The sequence below is a fragment of the Panthera onca genome, chromosome A3, assembly GCF_046562875.1.
Source record: "Panthera onca isolate mPanOnc1 chromosome A3, mPanOnc1 haplotype 2, whole genome shotgun sequence".
NCBI classification, from domain to species: domain Eukaryota; kingdom Metazoa; phylum Chordata; class Mammalia; order Carnivora; family Felidae; genus Panthera; species Panthera onca.
In genome coordinates, this window is record NC_138341.1 from 79482279 (window position 1) to 79501307 (window position 19029).

Below are 19029 nucleotides of genomic sequence, written 5' to 3' on the forward strand. Positions count from 1 at the left end.
CAGCCAAATTATGGAACGAGCCCAAATGTCCATCAACTGATGAATGGATAAAGAAGATGTGGTACGTACACACACACACACACACACACACACACACACACACACACACAATGGAATACTACTCAGCGATGAAAAAGAATGAAATCTTGGGACACTTGGGTGGCTCAGTCGGTTAAGCATCAGACTTTGGCTCAGGTCATGATCTCATGGTTTGTGGGTTCGAGACCCATATTGGGGTCTGTGCTGACAGCTCAGAGGCTGGAGCCTGCTTCGGATTCTGTATCTCCCTCTCTCTCTCCCCCTCCCCTGTTCATGCTCTGTCTCTCAAAAATAAATGTCAAAAACTTTTTAAAAAAGAATGAAATCTTGCTTGCCATTTGCAACAATGTGGATGGAACTAGAGTCTATTATGTTAAGCAAAATAAGATAAAGGCAGATATATGACTTCACTTATATGTGGAATCTGAGAAAAACAACAGATGAGCATAGGGGAAGGGAAGGAAAAATAAGGTAAAAACAGAGGGAGGCAAACCATAAGAGACTCTTAAAGACAAAGAACAAGCTGAGGGTTGCTGGAGGGGAGGTTGGTGGGGGGACAGGTTAAATGAGTGATGGGCTTTAAGGAGGGCATTTTTGGGGATGAGCACTGGGTGTCATATATAAAGGAGCAATCACTGGGTTCTACACCTGAAGCCAAGACTACACTGTATGTTAGCTAACTCGAATTTGAATTTTTTAAAAAAGTGAAACTATTCTTTGGTATTTTCCAATTCCCTTTCAGCATCTGTTTACCTCTTTCTGGTGCTGTCCCCACCTCAGTACCCTCCACCTCTGGTCCATTATTGGGCTCAATACTATACTTCTCCACAGCAAAACTGGCTGCCTCAGCTGTAATCCTTTGTGCTACTTGACTGAATTAAGGATACAGCCTCCCCTAATTGATCTCCCTCTTTCTGATTTTGTTACCCTTCTGATTTATTCCTCCCCAAATCACCAGAACGATCTTTCTAAAAGGCAATTCTTCAAATAACTTCTGGGCTCATGTTGTAACAAAAGCTTCCTGAAAACAGAGTTCAAACAAGTCCTTCTACTTCTGTATCATCACTACCTATACCCTCCCCTCTAGCTACAGAACCTACTTTTTTCCCCTTACACCTTTGTTCAGATTGTCCTCACTGCCCGGGGTGCCATTCTGTTTCCTACTTTTCATCTCTGGCACCTCAGCACCTACCATACTACATGCTGAATGAGTGAATGAATCAAGTGCTCAACAATTCTTAATGGACCTGTGGTTTATTCTCTCAGGGGACTGCCAGGATCCATCCAGTTTTGTTGTGAAACAAAATAAAAGAACTCACAGAAGGACACCAACAGCTGAGAGAAGCCTGATGTGTGATGTCTGAAAATACCATTCCACACTCTAAAAGCCCTGATCCCTAATGGTGGAATTTCAGATAATGTGACAAGCTAGGGAGAAAAAGGGAAGTGTCTAACACTGACTGAAATCTTACTACATTAAATGCTTAGATATTCATTTATTTATATTCTGTTCTGTTCCAGAATATACTTAAATGGTTCACTGTGCTAGGTCTATCTTACTTGGGCTTTCTTTCCAATTACAGATGGGATGCTGAGACTCAGATTGAGTAGCCTACGTAAGTTCATGTTATGAGTAAGAAGGGGGGTCAGACCTATCTGACTTTGAAGCTTCCATTCAATTATAGTATTACATTGCTGGCACCTTAAAATCAAGACATGTAAGAAACGACCTGCTTTTCCAATGTAAGGCTGCCGACTTACTGCCTTACCTGCAATTTAGAAATCCTCAGAATCTCTTCTCTCTCAAAGTCTTAAACAGTCTTATGCACACTAAAAATGAATGCTCAAGAAATGTTTACAGACTGATTTTAAATGAGATGTTAAATAAAACAAGGAAAACAGTTTGGGGGTGGAAAGTTCCTATTAATGGTTTGAGTGGTAGGTAGGAAATACTATACCTATTATATTAATTAAGGTAACTATATTATTTTAGATAATATTTTACCAATGGGCATACCTAACATCCTTGGTCAAGCTGTCTGTTTATTCCAGGAGGACCACACATACTCTAGATTTATTTGGTCACTAACACAGAAGTACAGAGCAGAGCCATCTACTCTGGTCCTAAGAAATAGATGATCCCTATAAACATTGGGGTACAAGTGCCCCTATGCATCAGCACCCCTGTATCCCTTGGGTAAATTCTTTCAACAATAGCCAAATTATGGAAAGAGCCTAAATGTCCATTAACTGATGAATGGATAAAGAAGATGTGGTTTATATATATAATGGAATACTACTTGGCAATGAAAAAGAATGAAATCTGGCCTTTTGTAGCAACATGGATGGAACTGGAGAGTGTTATGCTAAGTGAAATAAGTCATACAGAGAAAGACAGGTACCATATGTTTTCACTCACATGTGGATCCTGAGAAACTTAACAGAAGACTATGGGGGAGGGGAAGGGAAAAAAATTTAGAGAGGGAGAGAGCCAAAACATAAGAGACTCTTAAAAACTGAGAACAAACTGAGGGTTGATGGGGGGGTGGGAGGGAGGGGAAAGTGGGTGATGGGCATTGAGGAGGGCACCTGTTGGGATAAGCACTGGGTGTTGTATGGAAACCAATTTGACAGTAAATTTCATATTAAAATATATATATATGTGTGTGTGTGTCTGTGTGTGTGTGTATATATATATATATAAAAGGAAAGAAACAAAGAAAGAAAAAAAGAAAGAAAGGCCCCCACAACAGTGATCAATTCTGATCTTCTACACAATCAGGCAGAGCCTCTTTTGTCAAAGGTTTACAACTGAAAATTACCATTTTCAAATATAAATGAGCTGAAATTGATTCTGATCTCTTGTCCTTCAGCCAATTAGGAGGATTCTACTTATCTAGGATGGCTGAATATACAATTAATCCATCATTGTCAACACTAAAATATGCTATGTGTTTTAAAAAGCCTTGATTCAGCTGTCCCTATGAGAAGTAACTAGCAAAATTTCATCAGTATCATGAGCAAACAGAAAAAAAAATGTATACATACTTCAGACTTTAATATACTCTTCAGCTTGTTAACCTCCAAATTAGTATCTTGGACCTTCTGTTTTATGTCGTTAAGTTCATTATGTGTATCATTCAATTTTTTAGACAGGGCCTATAAAGAAAAATATAGCTAGATTTGACAACAAAAAATAAAAATAGAAACTTTCTCTATGTCAAAACCACTATTAATTTTAAATATTTATAGTAAATGTGATAAAAAAAAATTTAGTATACCTAATATATAAAGCTCATAAAAACCAAAAACACCTCAGCTCTTCATGCTTTCTAATATCACATTCTTTGCCATAACTCCTTCCAGTGAGTTGAAGTCTATTTAACCACATTTCTATCTAATCTTGCCTTCACAATTTTTTTTTTTTTTTTTTTTTTTTGCTAATTGGACAATAAATAACAGGACACAAATTGAAAATCTGTGCTTGAAAATTGTTTATTTATTGGGAATTCCTGCTTGTTGCTCTTGGAAATACTGCAACATTCACCATGTGAATAAGTCTGGGCAAGGCCGTGAGATAATGGGAGACATGTGGCCCATCACCCCACTAGCAAAAAAATAAAACAAAACAGAAAACACATGAATCCAAATAGTAAATGAGCAAAGAACCCAACAGACAATTCACAAAAAGGAAGCCCAAGGGCATAGTACTTGAAAAAAGTTAAAATTTATAAGTAATAAAAAAACATTTTAATTTTCTAAACTTTTAAAATTTTACTAATTTTAAATAATTTTTTAAAAATGAAATACTATTTTGTCTATCAAATTAGCAAAGAATTAAAGTTATTCTGTTAAACCCAGGAATGAGCATTTCCATGTATCTTAAAATAAACAAAATTTGCAAAAGCAAATCTGTTATCTGCTATCTACAATCTACATCAGGAGACATTTTTAAATGCTCATAAGAGCAGGAATGACAAGTATGTTGCTTTTTGTTGAAGGTGGGAGATAGATTCATGAGTATTCACTACATTTGAAAATGTCCACTTAGAAAGGCTTTTTTTTTTTTAATTTACAAAAGAAACCTCATAAGCTTTGATTTAATTTAAAACTAAATCTAGTGAATGAAATTAATGAAAACAATGTTCACTAAGGCATTATTTGTTATGATGACAATATCTATGCATGTTAAGTAAATGAAGGCAGTAAAAGTATCTACACAGTGGCATAACCACATACATTATGTATCTACCTATGAGAAATTGTTTAGAATAATTTTTAATAACAGAGGAAAATATCCATCTATATTTAGTGAAAAAGTCAGGATAAAACACTAAAAATACTTCATACCAATTTGTTAGAAATTGTGGTATTGCGGATGAGATTTTTTTTTAAAGGTTTCTGTTTTCCAAATTTGCTGTGATGTGGGTTTTAACTTGTGGTCCACAAAGGGATCCAACTTCTACCCTTGGGCCTATAACCCAAACAAAGGAAAAAACTACTCTTGAACAAATGTAAATTGTTTTAACACCAATTTATTCTGATTATAAAAAATGTTTATGAAGTTTTAACGAAGCAAGAGAGTGCTTATGATGTCACAGTAAGCAAGTAACAGCAACAAGATATTTGTCCAGTGATTGTGCTAGACACTCCGATGAGTACTTTCTAGGCATGTTCTCATTTCCTCTCCATTTTTACATATATAAACTGAGACTCAGGAAAGTTTAATGGTATGATCACACAGCCAAGCAGGGTATTGAAACTCATGAGTCTTAAATACTCCAGGCCTTATCATGTAGGAAAAACCATGATATAAAGTAGTGTGTGGTTTTATCCCACTTACATTAAAAAGTTCATTATGTAAGTTAAAAATATTTAACAATTAAAAATACAGACTTCTATGATGCAGACTAAACACACTGAGAGTGACAGCAAGTGGGGGAGTCATTTAGACTGAATCATTTTAAGAGGGGAAAAAAGCTTCCAAATAGAGTTTTTTAATGTTCAAATTAAAATACTGATATTAGAAATGAAAAGAGTGGATAAACTGAAATACATTGTCTTAGAAAGAGAATAATTATAAAAGAAAATTTCCCAAGTAGAATCACAGTGCTAAGGAGGACCAAAATATATTCATCCTTAAAGAGAATAATAGTCCACCAAATAAATCTACCCCTTTCTTAAAAGTTTCTGAAGGTTTTTCTCTTCCTTTGTTGATTTGTTCAAATATTTATCCTTCAGTAAGGAAGTACTTCCTAAGATTTAATACAAATCTATTATATCACCACTCTCTCCTTTAATACTTCATGTTTGAGAATTTCATTTATAAAATATGAGGCATAATCTGCAGAGTAAAGGCAAAAAAAAAAAAAATGGCTGATTCCAAAGCCTGAGGTCTTCTACAAAATAAAATGAGGACTGAGAATCAGAATAAAACAAAAATTTTTCTTGGAGAAGAAAGATTCTAGGAACAAGTATACCTGGTTTTCTTGTTTGGCTTTAGAAAATTGTTCTTGGACAGTATCATTCTCATGAGCCAAGATATCTCTTTCCCTGGCAATCTGAGCCAGCTCATCATTTGTTTCATCCAATTGCCGACGCATTCTGGAAATGTCTTGTTCACACATAATTAGGGCTTCAGTAGACTGTCTATTCCACAAATCAGATAGTACATAAAAAGAGACATTTTATCAAAAACAGAATAACAAATTCTCATAAGACAGAAGTTGGACAGTTAGCATGAAAACGTTTGATGTTTTAAACACATTTAAATTTTAAATACAGTCCATTGGAGTTTCTCAATGTTTCCCATATTTCACTCTAAAAAAGGATGCTAAATATACATAATAGTCAATGATTTGCTAAGTATTTCAAAACTTCTAATACTCCAGTATAAGAAAGCCTTCATTCTACCTCTGGCTGCTATAGCTTTGTCTCCTTTGCAGGTTCCCAGTCCTCTGCCATCCTAAAAATTAATGGTTCTCAGGGCTGAACCCTTAGCCTCCTGATTCTTCTCACCCTTATCTCAGAAAATCCTATTCAGGGGCACCTGGGTGGTTCAGTCGGTTGAGTGTCCAACTCGACTCAGGTCGTGATCTCACGGTTCATGAGTTCACACCCTGCAATGGGTTCTCTGCTGTCAGCACAGAGCCTTCTTTGGATCCTCTGTCTCCCTCTCTCCCTGCCCCTCTTCTATTTGCACTCTAGCTCTCCCTCTCTCAAAAAGAAGTAAACATTAAAAAATACATATTAAAAAAAAAAAGAAAATCTTGTTCATAGCCATGGCTCCTAGCCCCATCTTCAGACGATTCTGAAATCTTATATCCAGCCTCTTCCTCTTCCTTAACACTCCAAACTCATATTTAACTGCCTACTAGACACATCTATAAGAAAGCCTCAAAGGCTCTTCAAATCCAGAGGAAATCGTGTGTTTCCACATACTTTCATAATGTTGAATATTCATCCCCAGCCAGAAACCTGGCATTCTCCTAGATTCTCCTCCTCACAAGAAGCCCATCACTCCTGTCTCCCAATCCCTCCATCCTATCTATCATCATCTCTTTGGCTCAGTAATCTAGCACAAAAATCTCAATTTCCTTTAATGATTTCTTCTTGTCCAAAAGATAACATTAAGACTCATTTGTCTATACCACAAGCCTCTGCCTATTTAGCCTTTCCTTCCATCACTTCTCTTACCCTTTGGGTTCCAGCACACTCAACTACTTGTCATTCAAGAGGCTCTTGAACATGATCTGGGGTTCTTTGCTATTCTCTTTACCTTGAATGCCCTTCCCATTCCTTTACTTAGCTAACACCATATTTTCTTTTACTTCCGTACACAGACTTGTGCCTCCTTTCAAACATTAGAAAGTTATCCCCTGAGGTGCCTGGGTGGCTCAGTCGGTTAAGCATCTGCCTCTTAATCTTGGCTCAGGTTATATGACCTCACAGTTCATGAGTTCGAGCCCTGCATCAGGTTACGCATTGTCTATGCAGAGCCTGCTTGGGATTTTCTCTCTGTCCCTCCCCTGCTTGCATGCTCTCTCTCTCTCTCTCTCAAAATAAATAAATAAACTTTAAAAAAAAAGTTATCACCTTATACATAACACTAACCCCCTTGTCTCCTACTATCTTTGCACCTAACATAGTATTTTGTCCCCAGTAAATCTCAAATTCTTGTTGAATGATTTACCTTGATGCCTGTTCCATCTCAGCAATGATATTCTTCATGCCTGAAATGGTCTTTTCCTTGAAAAGTAATATAAGTATTAAATAAAAAATATTTTAAACTATTTCTCTTAAAACTGAATGAACAAAAAAAATTTCTCCTCCCTTTTTGATTTCCATTTGGTTTTAAACATTTATGTTCTATTCTTCTTTTCTATACTTTAAAACTAAAGCCTAATACATCAGTCTGAGTATTTGTACTGGATAAAAACAAGATTATGTTGACTAAAGACTACACTTACGTGCACTAATATGGAATCAGTATATCAAATACTTTGTTAAACTGTTTTGTGTTGTCATGCAACTACACAAGGATCCCATAAGCACCCTGTTTTTGTTGGCAAACCAGTGTTTTGGCATTGGAGTGTTGTATACTGGGAATATAAAACCCAGGAATGTGGATCACATGAAACTAATTTTAGTTCTTAGGAATAATAACTTTGATCAAGTAAATTCTTTATATTAGTCATTGACAATATCTTCAAAAAGCTGTTCCAATTGAATTACTTGTAAAAGTGTACTATTAATTTTAGATGTGAGCTAATAAAGAGATAAACCTTAAGCCTAGAGAAAAGGTATAAAAAAATAAACTACTGACATTCTCCCTTTTCAAGGGTGTGTGAGAGTAGAATTAATGGAGTCAGTTAAGGCTGAAATGATCTTAATGCCATTAATACCACTCCTACACCTCCTCCTTTTAAAACTCTCATTGATCCTGAACTAGTTATAGGACTGTGTATAGTTATATACACAGATACTTAGGGCTAACGTTAGATCTAAAAAAAGTATGAAGTTATTCTTTCACTAAATAACTATATTTCATTTTGCCCTTTGAATTTTCAAATCCTTAGTAACCAAGTAGCAAGATAAACTAAACCTGGATTTCCCAACAAGTCTTGTTTCTGTTCTTTAGAGACAGTTAGTCGTGTGTGTGTGTGTGTGTGTGTGTGTGTGTGTGTGTGTGTGTGTTATCTTCCTTTATTCATGTGCTCCTCTCCAGGTTATTTTTAGCTCCATTTTCCCATTCTGCTTTCTGGTAGAATGGTGCAGAGTCCACATTGGGCAGTAATGGATATCAGGGTATGGTTAAAATGGCTATTAGTAAAGCAGTTAAACTGCTTTAAAAAGCACAGGCCAAAAAAAGAGAAATTCTGCTTAAAATGGAATATTTACACAAGGTTTAAAATACAACAATACATTTCTAAATAAACTCTGAAAAACTAATTGAACGTCAAGTGTTTCTAAAAGCAATTACTTGGTTAAGCTTTAAATATGGTTTATAAGTCTATATAGGACTTCTCTTTATCAGTAGAAATTCATATTGAAAGTAAGATGCTCTGAGAACATTGTAAAGCATCCAGGACAACAAAATTACTGGGTAGAATCTAGTAATATATCCTATTAGCCTATTTTTCTCTTACTATGACCCTAATACCACCATTTCTCAAATTGCTGAAATCTAACCCATCATTATCAATTTAATATTCCTCATACAACCTCAATATGCTTATCTAGAGATAAAGACTCAAGTTAATTATTAAAAATTCAATCTGAACAGGATGGTAAAAGAAACAAACTAAAATGTTACACAAGTAGTTCTATCTTTTATTATTCAAAAATATGTGAACTTGCTGTTGAGTTTTCTAACTTTAATTGGTAGCAAGTAGTAGAACATCTTTTAAAACTATGATTACCAGAAAAAAATTTCCCCTTATTCATTATAATGTAGACTTTCTCCACAGCAATTTATTTCTGTAATCTCCAGATTAGACTGTAACATTACTGCTTTTCACTTAAGGGTATTTGTAAATTCAGCTCTGAGATATCACTGTAGAGAACATTTCCTCTTTTGAATGTCTAACACTGTTTTAAAAGTTATTTTCCCTTCAGAGGATGGATGTGTTTATATTCATGATCTTATATGAAGTTCCTGATGTTGAAAATAGACTTGCAACTCAATATTCTTTGTGAAGAAAAAATTAATGTCAGTACATGTTAGCAAAATTGAAGAAATATGAAATATTAGATATAACAGAGGTAAATGATTCAAAAATTTCTAAATAATTTGTTTCTAATTGTTTTTAAAGAAAATCATGTTGACTATTAAAAAACTGGTCTGAATACAATAAGAAACTCCACCCACCCAAACCCCCATAAAATTAAATTAAAAAAATTATTAAGGGGCGCCTAGGTGGCTCAGTCAGTTAAGCATCCAACTTCAGCTCAGGTTATGATCTCACAGTCGTGGGTTTGAGCCCCATGTCAGGCTCTGTGCTGACAGCCCAGAGCCTGGAGCCTACTTCAGATTCTGTGTCTCCCTCTCTTTCTGCCCCTCCCCTGCTCACACTCTGTCTCTCTCTCAAAAATAAATAAACTTTTAAAAAATTTTAAATTATTAAGGCATAACTATAAAATAAGTCAGTGTTTTCAACAAATTAAATTTACTATCCCATGGATAGCAAGATTTCAGTTGTGCTCATGATTCCCAAATCTATTAACTTCACTTCAACTTACTCTCCAAACTGAAAAATCCAAGAGCCTATGAATATTTCAACTACGTCCCAAATACATGTCAATAATCTTCCTCTGTAAGCCTGTTATATTTCTGTTTCCTGCTTCATGCACAGGAACTATCCATGTGGTCCCTAAGTCAGAAAGCACATCTCATCAATCTTCCTTAAAACTCTATTTCTCTCATGGATACTGCTACTATCCTAATACAATTCTTATTTTACTTGTAGCTACTGTCCTTGTCATTATTCTCATTTCCCTATAAATCCATCCTTTACATGGACTAACAAGTAACAGAATATTTGTTTCAAAATAAGGATCTAATTGTGACATTTCATTTACATTATTTCAATAATCCTCTACATCCATGATGATAGAGTCTAAACTCAATATTATACATATTTCTATGATTTGTTGCTTATCTGTCCCATCTCAACTTTTACCCCCCAGACCTGCTCCCATACTGACCTTTCCTAAATTCTCTTATGAAAGCCACTGGGCTTTCTTTGAAAGCTGCTTTGTCTGTCTGAATCATCCTTTTTCTCATTGTTCCCTTTCTCTAAGTCTTGTCCTGGCTATTCCTAGTCATCACAGGGCAGTCCAGGCCCCATCACTTCCTGGAAGGCTCTCTAGAGATCTTCCTTCTCCCCAATCCAATCCCCAGGGTGAATTAGGTGTGTTTATGCCTAACTCTAATGGCACATTGTACACACATCACTATGGCACTTAGCGCACTCCATCATGATAACATCTTAATTTATCTTTCTCCCAATCATATTATAGGCTTTTGGAAGTCATGACCACTCACCCTCAGTTTCTAACATTATACCTGGAACATGTCAGTAAGTGTTTGTTGGATGGATGGATGGATGGATGGATGGATGGATGGATGAATGAATGAATTCGATCCCTTAGAGAGGGAAAAGACCTTATTCCAATCATGCTGCCTTTGCTTAAACCATCTGTGGAAAACAGTTTAGGAATTATCTTCAGAACTGGTTTATGAAATAGAAAAGGGTATTAATATTTCCCTGCCTTTTTGGCAACACTTTTGCTATTATTGTTTAAACAACAAAAAGTGTGGGATGGAGATTATCATCCAGTTTTATTCACCAGCTACATATAATCTATCCTCAAAGGCTGAGGATGATGTAAAAATGTGCTCCTAGTTTTGAGCACAATTACAAAGGCGGTTTTAATGTTCTTAATGTTTACTGCTTCCTAAGATGGCTACCTGAAAATATAAGTTCTGGTGTTCTTTTACAAAGAAATCAGTTTTACTGCTTTATTACCATGCTTCACATTTTGATACTTGAAATAGTTGTTGTAATGAGTGTTAATCACAATTAATGAGAGAAAATCAATTTAAAAATATTCGTTAGTGGATTTGAACACGAAGTTCCTAAGAGTATCTGGAAAAATTTTTAAATCAGATTTTATAGTTTCAGCTCTCTAGGAAAAAATTTGAGAAAATCCTATTATTTTATTCAGACTCAAGTCCAAACATTTCTTTTAAACCACAGTTCTCAGAACATACTTTCATTGCCAAACTCTCTCCAAGGGATGCAATGTTCTCAGATTTTTTATCCAAACATGCTTGTAGGCATTCCTTTTCTTTAGCCAGATCGTTGAGGGTTGCACCAAGAATGCTGATTTCTTCTCTCTGGGCAATACTTTGCCTGGTAAAATTATCTAAATATGTAATCATAAAGGCATTGTTTTAATCAAGATAATTTTTTTCCAACTCAAGCAAATTGAAATACTTTTCAAAGTAAGTTCTCCTGTATTATGTTCAATGGCTGCAAATAAGTACTGTATCCCAAATAAAAAATGGCTTTTGTTGTTAGTGATTAAAAACTAAGATGAATCATGAAATTCCAAACGACACATAAATGTAAAAGCACAATTAACACATTTAAATTAGAACAGCAAAGGAAAGCTCTATATCACAAGTTCTCAAAGTAGATTTACATGTGTGGTAGGGGAGGAGAGGGTGAATGGACGAAATGAGTGGAATATTAAAACAAACTGTGACTTTTCTCCCTCTAATTTCCCCTCCCTCTAGCCTAGAATCACTGTTGCATGTAAGTTGGTAACTACAAGATCTTAATAAATAATTAATTAGGTCATTTTCAGAATCAAATGTCTCCTGATATTCTGATTTTTCTAAAGCAGGGTTATAAAAATTCCTAGGGAAAAAAACATCACAGGAAGTCTGATTCGATTTGTGATAACACCAGCAAACCAATGTCAATGTTGAAGACCTGACTGAATGGTATAAAATAATGGTTTTCAAGTTGTGGGTTCTCATCCAGCACCATTGGCATCATCTGGGAACTTGTCAAATATAAATTCTTGGGTCCCACACCAGACCCACTGAATGAGAAATTCTGAGTGGGCAGAGCAATTTATGTTTTAACAAGTACCCTTCCCAAATGACTTTAATGCCTAACAAAGTTTGAGAAGCACTTGAGGAAATTAGTTAAGATACAAAAGCCTTGGCCATATCTTGCTTCAAAGAGCCTAGCTCCAGTGATGTTTATTAGCACTCCAGGTGATTCTAACATACACCAAGTTTGAAAACCACTGTCGAGAGCTCTACAAGGGAAGTTCTGCTAGACCTCTATGTAAATCCTTCCAACAGACGTCCAGTGCAGTGCTAGGAGAGGTAGCACCATATACTAAGAGGATGATCTATATAGTACTTGAGAATACATCATGTCCCTTTTCCAGAGAGCACTGTCATTAAGGCAAAACGCATGTTTTGGGTGTTCAGATATTTGAGTCCATTCCCACTGGCATTAAATAAATAAATTTAAAAACTCTAAAATAGCTCTAGTATCTCCTAGCTTTAAAAAAAAAATCTCAATTTCACATCCTGCTCAAGCTACCACGCCATTTTTCTGCTTCTGTTAATAGGTAAGCTTTAAAAGACTTCTATTCTCTCCTGTCCCTACTTCTTCATTTCCCAATTATTCCTCAACCTACTCCATCTTCCCCATCCAATAGTCCATTCACACTTTTTTGTCAATGTGACAAAAACCTGCAATGTGCCAAATCCAATCAATAATTTTTCATCTTCATCTTATTTTGCTTCTCAAACATATCTGACAATTGATCATGCTCTCCTTGTAAAAATATTTTGCTCTCTTGCCTCCCAAAATAACACTCACTTCTGGGTTTTCTTCCTACCTCTTTGGCTTCTTCTTACTCAGTCCTGGATCCTCTTCGCCTCATTCTCTATATTTTCCCTAGGCAATTTCATGGTTTTAAAATATCATTTATATACTGATGTGCCCCAAATGTATATCTTTAATTTAGATTTATCTTCTGAGATAAAAACTTATCTATTTAACTGCTTACCTTACATTCTTACTTAGACTTAAAATATCCAAAAATGAGTTCTTTAGTATTTCTTTTTTATAGTTCTGTTGTAATATTTCCTATCTCAATAAAAAGCACCTCCACTAATCTAATGGTTTATGCCAGGCATTTTTGAACTACAAAATAGGAACTTAAAAATATTGCCCATTTACGGGGCACCTGGGCACCTGGGTGGCTCAATCGGTTAAGCATCCAACTTTGGCTCAGTTCATGATCTCACAGTCTGTGAGTTCAAATCCCATGTTGGACTCTGTGCTGATAGCTCAGAGCCTAGTGCCTGCTTCGGATCCTGTGTCTCCCTCTCTCTCTGCCCCTCCCCTGCTTGCACTCTGTCTCTCAAAAATAAATAATAAACATTAAAAAAATTTTTTAAATAAATTGCCCATTTTGGGGTGCCTGGGTGGCTAAGTTGATTAAGCATCTGACTCTTGATTTTGGCTCAGGTCATGGGATCAAGCCCCACATAGGGCTCCATGCTGGGTGTGGAGCCTGCTTAAGATTCTCTCTCCCTCTCCCCCTCTTCTCCACTGGTGTGCTCTCTCTTCTATCTCTCTCTCTCTCTCAAAAAACAATATATTCCCTGTTTTTAAATGGGCTTTTTTATAGTCTTAACCAAAATTTTACTTTACAGTTATAAGTAGATTAAGTTATGACCATAGAGATCCTGGTAAGAAACATAAATAGGTCACTTTATAAAAACAATTTTCTCTGAACCCAAGTGATAAAACAGATATAGCCAAATAAACATATGTATGCTTTCCACCAAAAGTAATACACAGATAGGTACCATGTTTCATTATAATAGCTATGGACAAGCCACAATGGTACGAGTTGTAAATTTATAAGCGTTCATCATAAATTTACAAAGTGTCACTGCTTTGTTTAGCTATTCCTTCATTCAAAACTATGATGCCCTGTCTAAGTATTTGTGGTCCTAAATATAAGGAAAAATTTTTACTATCAAAAAAACCCCATTTTCACTATTTTTGATTCATAAACTTTTAATTTATGGGCCTATTTCCAAGTTTCTCTATGTTATAACTGAAAAGAAGAAAACATATTTTCTATCAGACTTCAAAAAAAAAAAATATATATATATATATATTAGGGAAAAAACTCACCAATTTTTTCATCCAAGCACATAATTTTCTCCTGAGTAAGCTGTAGTTCATATTTTTTCTTAGCAAGATGTCGTTGAGTATCAGAAAGATCTTTTTCTGTGTTTTCATATAAAAGTCTGTAAACGTTTTAATAATAAAACTAATTCTGAAATTTTTATGCTTTATCAACTTTTTAGTGTATTTAAATCTAAAAACTGGTAAGCACAATAATACACATTTTTTTCATTTTAGCATTTTCTTTATAATACTACATTGTAGGAAGTTTGGAGAAAAAGAGACCCTCAAATCCACCACTCCATAGAAAGCTACTATTAGCATTTTGGTGTTCACTTTTCAGTATTTTTTACAGTGTATATTTAAAGTTACCATACTATAAATTCAAAATTAAATCCTGAGTTTTTTCACTTACACTTAGTCTTTAATATTTTTCAGTCCTATAACACAGCCTTCCAAATCACCTTTTTATTTTTTATATTAAATATAATTTATTCTCAAATTGGTTTCCATACAACACCCAGTGCTCATCCCAACAGGTGCCCTCCTCAATGCCCATCACCCACTTTCCCCTTTCTCCCACACCTCCATAAACCCTCAGTTTATTCTCAGTTTTTAAGTCCCTTATGGTTTGCCTCCCTCCCTCTCTGTAACTTTTTTTTTCTCCCCCCTTCTACTCCCCCTTTGTCTTCTGTTAAGTGTCTCAGGATCCACATGAGTGAAAACATATGGTATCTGTCTTTCTCTGCCTGACTTATTTCACTTAGCATAATATCTTCCAGTTCCATCCATGTTGTTGCAAATGGCATGATTTCATTCTTTCTCATTGCCAAGTAATATTCCGTTATATATATAAACCACATCTTCTTTATCCATTCATCAGTTGATGGACATTTAGGCTCTTTCCATAATTTGGCTATTGTTGAAAGTGCTGCTATAAACATTGGGGTACAAGTGCCCCTATGCATCAGCACTCCTGTATCCCTTGGGTAAATTCCTAGCAGTGCTATTGCTGGGTCATAGGGTAGATCTATTTTTAATTTTTTGAGGAACTTCCACACTGTTTTCTAGAGTGGCTGCACCAGTTTGCATTCCCACCAACAGTGCAAGAGGGTGCCTGTTTCTCCACATCCTCGCCAGCATCTGTAGTCTCCTGATTTGTTCATTTTAGCCACTCTGACTGGCGTGAGGTGATATCTCAGTGTGGTTTTGATTTGTATTTCCCTGATGAGGAGTGACGTTGAGCATCTTTTCATGTGTCTGTTGGCCATCTGGATGTCTTCTTTAGAAAAATGTCTATTCATGTCTTCTGCCCATTTCTTCATTGGATTATTTGTTTTTTGGGCATGGAGTTTGGTGAGTTCTTTATAGATTTTGGATACTAGCCCTTTATCCGATATGTCATTTGCAAATATCTTTTCCCATTCCATTGGTTGCCTTTGTACAGAAATCAGTTACATTTTTATACACAAATAATGAAGCAACAGAAAGAGAAATGAAGAAACTGATCCCATTCACAATTGCACCAAGAATCATAAAATACTTAGGAATAAACCTAATCAAAGATGTAAAAGATCTGTATGCTGAAAACTATAGAAAGTTCATATGAAGGAAATTGAAGAAGATACAAAGAAATGGAAAACATTCCATGCTCATGGATTGAAAGAATAAATATTGTTAAAATGTCAATACTACCCAAAGCAATCTACACATTCAATGCAATCCCAATCGAAATTGCACCAGCATTCTTCTCCAAGCTAGAACAAGCAATCCTAAAATTTGCATGGAACCACAAAAGATCTGGAATAGCCAATGTAATATTGAAGAAGAAAATCAAAGAGGGAGGCATCACAGTTCCAGACTTTAGCCTCTACAAAGCTCTACAAGAGCTTTAGCTCTTACAAAGCTGTAATCATCAAGACAGTATGGTATTGGCACAAAAACAGACACAAAGGCCAATGAATAGAATACAGACTCCAGAATTGGGCCCACAAATGTATGGCCAACTAATCTTTGACAAAGCAGGAAAGAGTAGCCAATGGAAAAAGACAGTCTTTAAAAAATGGTGCTGGGAGAACTGGACAGCAACATGCAGAAGAATGAAACTAGACCACTTTTTTACACCATTCACAAAAACAAACTCAAAATTGATAAAGGACCTGAATGTGAGACAGGAAACCATTAAAACCCTAGAGGAGAAAGCAGGAAAAAACCTCTTTGACCTCAGACGCAGCAATTTCTTACTTGACACATCTCCAAAGGCAAGGGAATTAAAAGCAAAAATGAACTATTGGGACCTCATCAAGATATAAAACTTCTGCACTGCAAAGGAAACCAAATCACCCTTTTAAGGATGAAAAGTATTATATGAGCAATAGCCATTTCCTTCTAAGTAAATACAATCATTTATTTAAGTACTCCTCTATTATTAGACATTTAGGTTCATTTTGGTTTTTAACTATTACTAATAAATTTTTAATGAACAGAATTTCATTCCACAAACATTTAGGAAGCTAGGGTGAAGTAGGTGGGCACTGGCTTTATCCTCAAGAAGTACACAGTCAATAAACAAACAAACAGACTATAATTTCTGGCAATATGGAAACTAGATAATCTGAAAGTTCCCTCAACACAAAACACTTAGACATACTGAATAAAATGAGCATCTCTTTAAATGTATAGCAAAATTTATTTTGTAAGAGAAATCAGAGCAGTAAGACTATGAACTAATGTTATATTATATGTGGTTGGGATTTCCCTGTCTCACTAGCCTAAGGTCTTATGTTTTAAATCAGAAACAGAGTATGAGGACAGAAATGTCCGCAACACAAGTATGAGAACTAAGATCCTCCACGTAAAGCTAATGAGAGCTACACTATTAGTGGAAAGGTCAAACTAGACAAAATCAGCTTGTCAACCATTACTAGGCACAGGATAACAGTAACAATTAAAAGTCTTTCTTGGGAATTCTTAACATCAAAATAAGAAATCTAAATAAAATCTGGTTCTAGGATGGTCATATAATCTAGAACACTTGGTAGAAATAAACACATAACTTCTCTGACAAGATATACTCTCAACCCAGACACAGAACTAAACCTTAGATAAAGGCCTGTTGAAAACAAGCTCCCAATCCAAATTTCAAAATCATATTAAGGAATAATCCAAACTTAGTGTGAGTCAAGACACACAAAATTAGAGCCCTATAACTTCATATTATAGCATTATCAAATAGAAACTTAAAAACAGATGTGCTTAAATACAAAGACATAGAAGAATATATAATAAGAAAAAAGTCTAGATTTTTAAAAGAACCTAAAAGAACTTCAGGAAATTAAACTAAAATCATTGAAATTTTTAAAAAGAAACAATATCAACAGATAAGTTTAAGAACAAAATAAACACAGCTGAAGAGACAATTAGTAAGCTGGAAAAAAACAGATCAGAGGAAATTACCTATAATAGAGTACAGATAAAAAGAGAGAAAAATACAGAAGAGGTTAAGCAATATAAAGAAAAGAACAAGAAGGTCCAATATTCATCTAATTCCAGGATAGAATACACACAATATTCAAAGAAATAATGGCTAATAAAATATATGAAATCTTAGAATAAAGAATGACCAGTGAAAAATACAAACACCAATATTAAAGGAACATAAGTCCTGGGAAGAACAAAATAAATCTGTATCCATTAAGACAATTACAAATGGGGAAGGTGAAAAGATTTAATGGGAGTGAAGATTTCTACACTTCAACTGATAACTGTGGCACCAATAGACTATGATGAGTTACATATGTAAAATGAAATACCTACACCAACAGAGAAAATATCTATACAGAGATACTAGAAAGTATTACAGATACATTAAAATGGAGTTCTAAAAATGTTCAAGTAACCCACAGAACGGCAGGAAAAAAAAAAGAAAAGAGGTAAGAAAAACAAATGGAGGGGTGCCTGGGTGGCTCAGTTGGGTGAGTGTCCAACTTCGGCTCAGGTCATGATCTAGTGGTTGATGAATTCTAGCCCAGCATCAGGCTCTGTGCTGACAGCTCAGAGCCTGCAGCCTGCTTCAGAATCTGTTTCTCCCTCTCTCTCTGCCCCTCCCCCACTCGTGCTCGGTCTCTGTCTCAAAAATAAATAAACATTTAAAACAAAATTTAAGATTATTAAAAACAGAAAATTTCTGCTTCACTTAGTAACAGTTTCAACTGTTCAGATCAATGCTTTCAGTGAGAACAAACTAGGAAAGCTGGGAAGCAGGTGGCAGCAGAGAGCTGGGGGTGAAGAATTACTTGAGCAAGATTTGAGAAGAAAAGACAAGAGAAGAGAAAGAGAAATAGGTAAGTCTGGAATATGATAATTGTTTTCCCCTAAAGAAATCTCTGACTCAGGGAAAGGTAGATAAGAGGCTAGAAAGCTGAGTAGCAACTGTGACAATTTCAAGAAGTTAGGGTACAAAAACAGGAGTCAAGTCCCACCAAGAAAGGGTAAAATACTGAGTAAACCACTTTCTCCTACACATACACATTTGTTTGGGACCCTGAATAGTTAAAACAAAAGATTTAAGCCCAGATTCAAATTATCTCAGTTCTGACAAAGCAAATTATATATATACATACCCCTCAAATTATCTCAGTTCTGACAAAAGCAAATACATATATCCTCTCTAGAGGAAAACAATATTCTGGTCTCAAATGATTTCTATACATTTTCATATTCAGTATTATATACTCAGTCAAAAATAACCAGA

The 19029-nt window shown here is 35.3% G+C and overlaps 1 protein-coding gene across 3 annotated transcripts in view; it reads right to left on the reverse strand.

The window, feature by feature from the left end:
- The window catches only part of TSGA10 (testis specific 10), a 159086-nt gene that overhangs the window by 92420 nt on the left and 47637 nt on the right, over window positions 1-19029 (reverse strand). For all 3 annotated transcript variants that reach the window (XM_078444396.2, XM_078444393.2, XM_078444395.2), the window contains exons 10-14: window positions 14283-14398; window positions 11315-11469; window positions 7232-7287; window positions 5520-5688; window positions 3088-3198 (exon numbers count right to left, since the gene is read on the reverse strand). In XM_078444396.2, the coding sequence (XP_078300522.1) occupies window positions 3088-3198; window positions 5520-5688; window positions 7232-7287; window positions 11315-11469; window positions 14283-14398 (607 nt within the window). The remainder of the gene's footprint in view (window positions 1-3087; window positions 3199-5519; window positions 5689-7231; window positions 7288-11314; window positions 11470-14282; window positions 14399-19029) is intronic.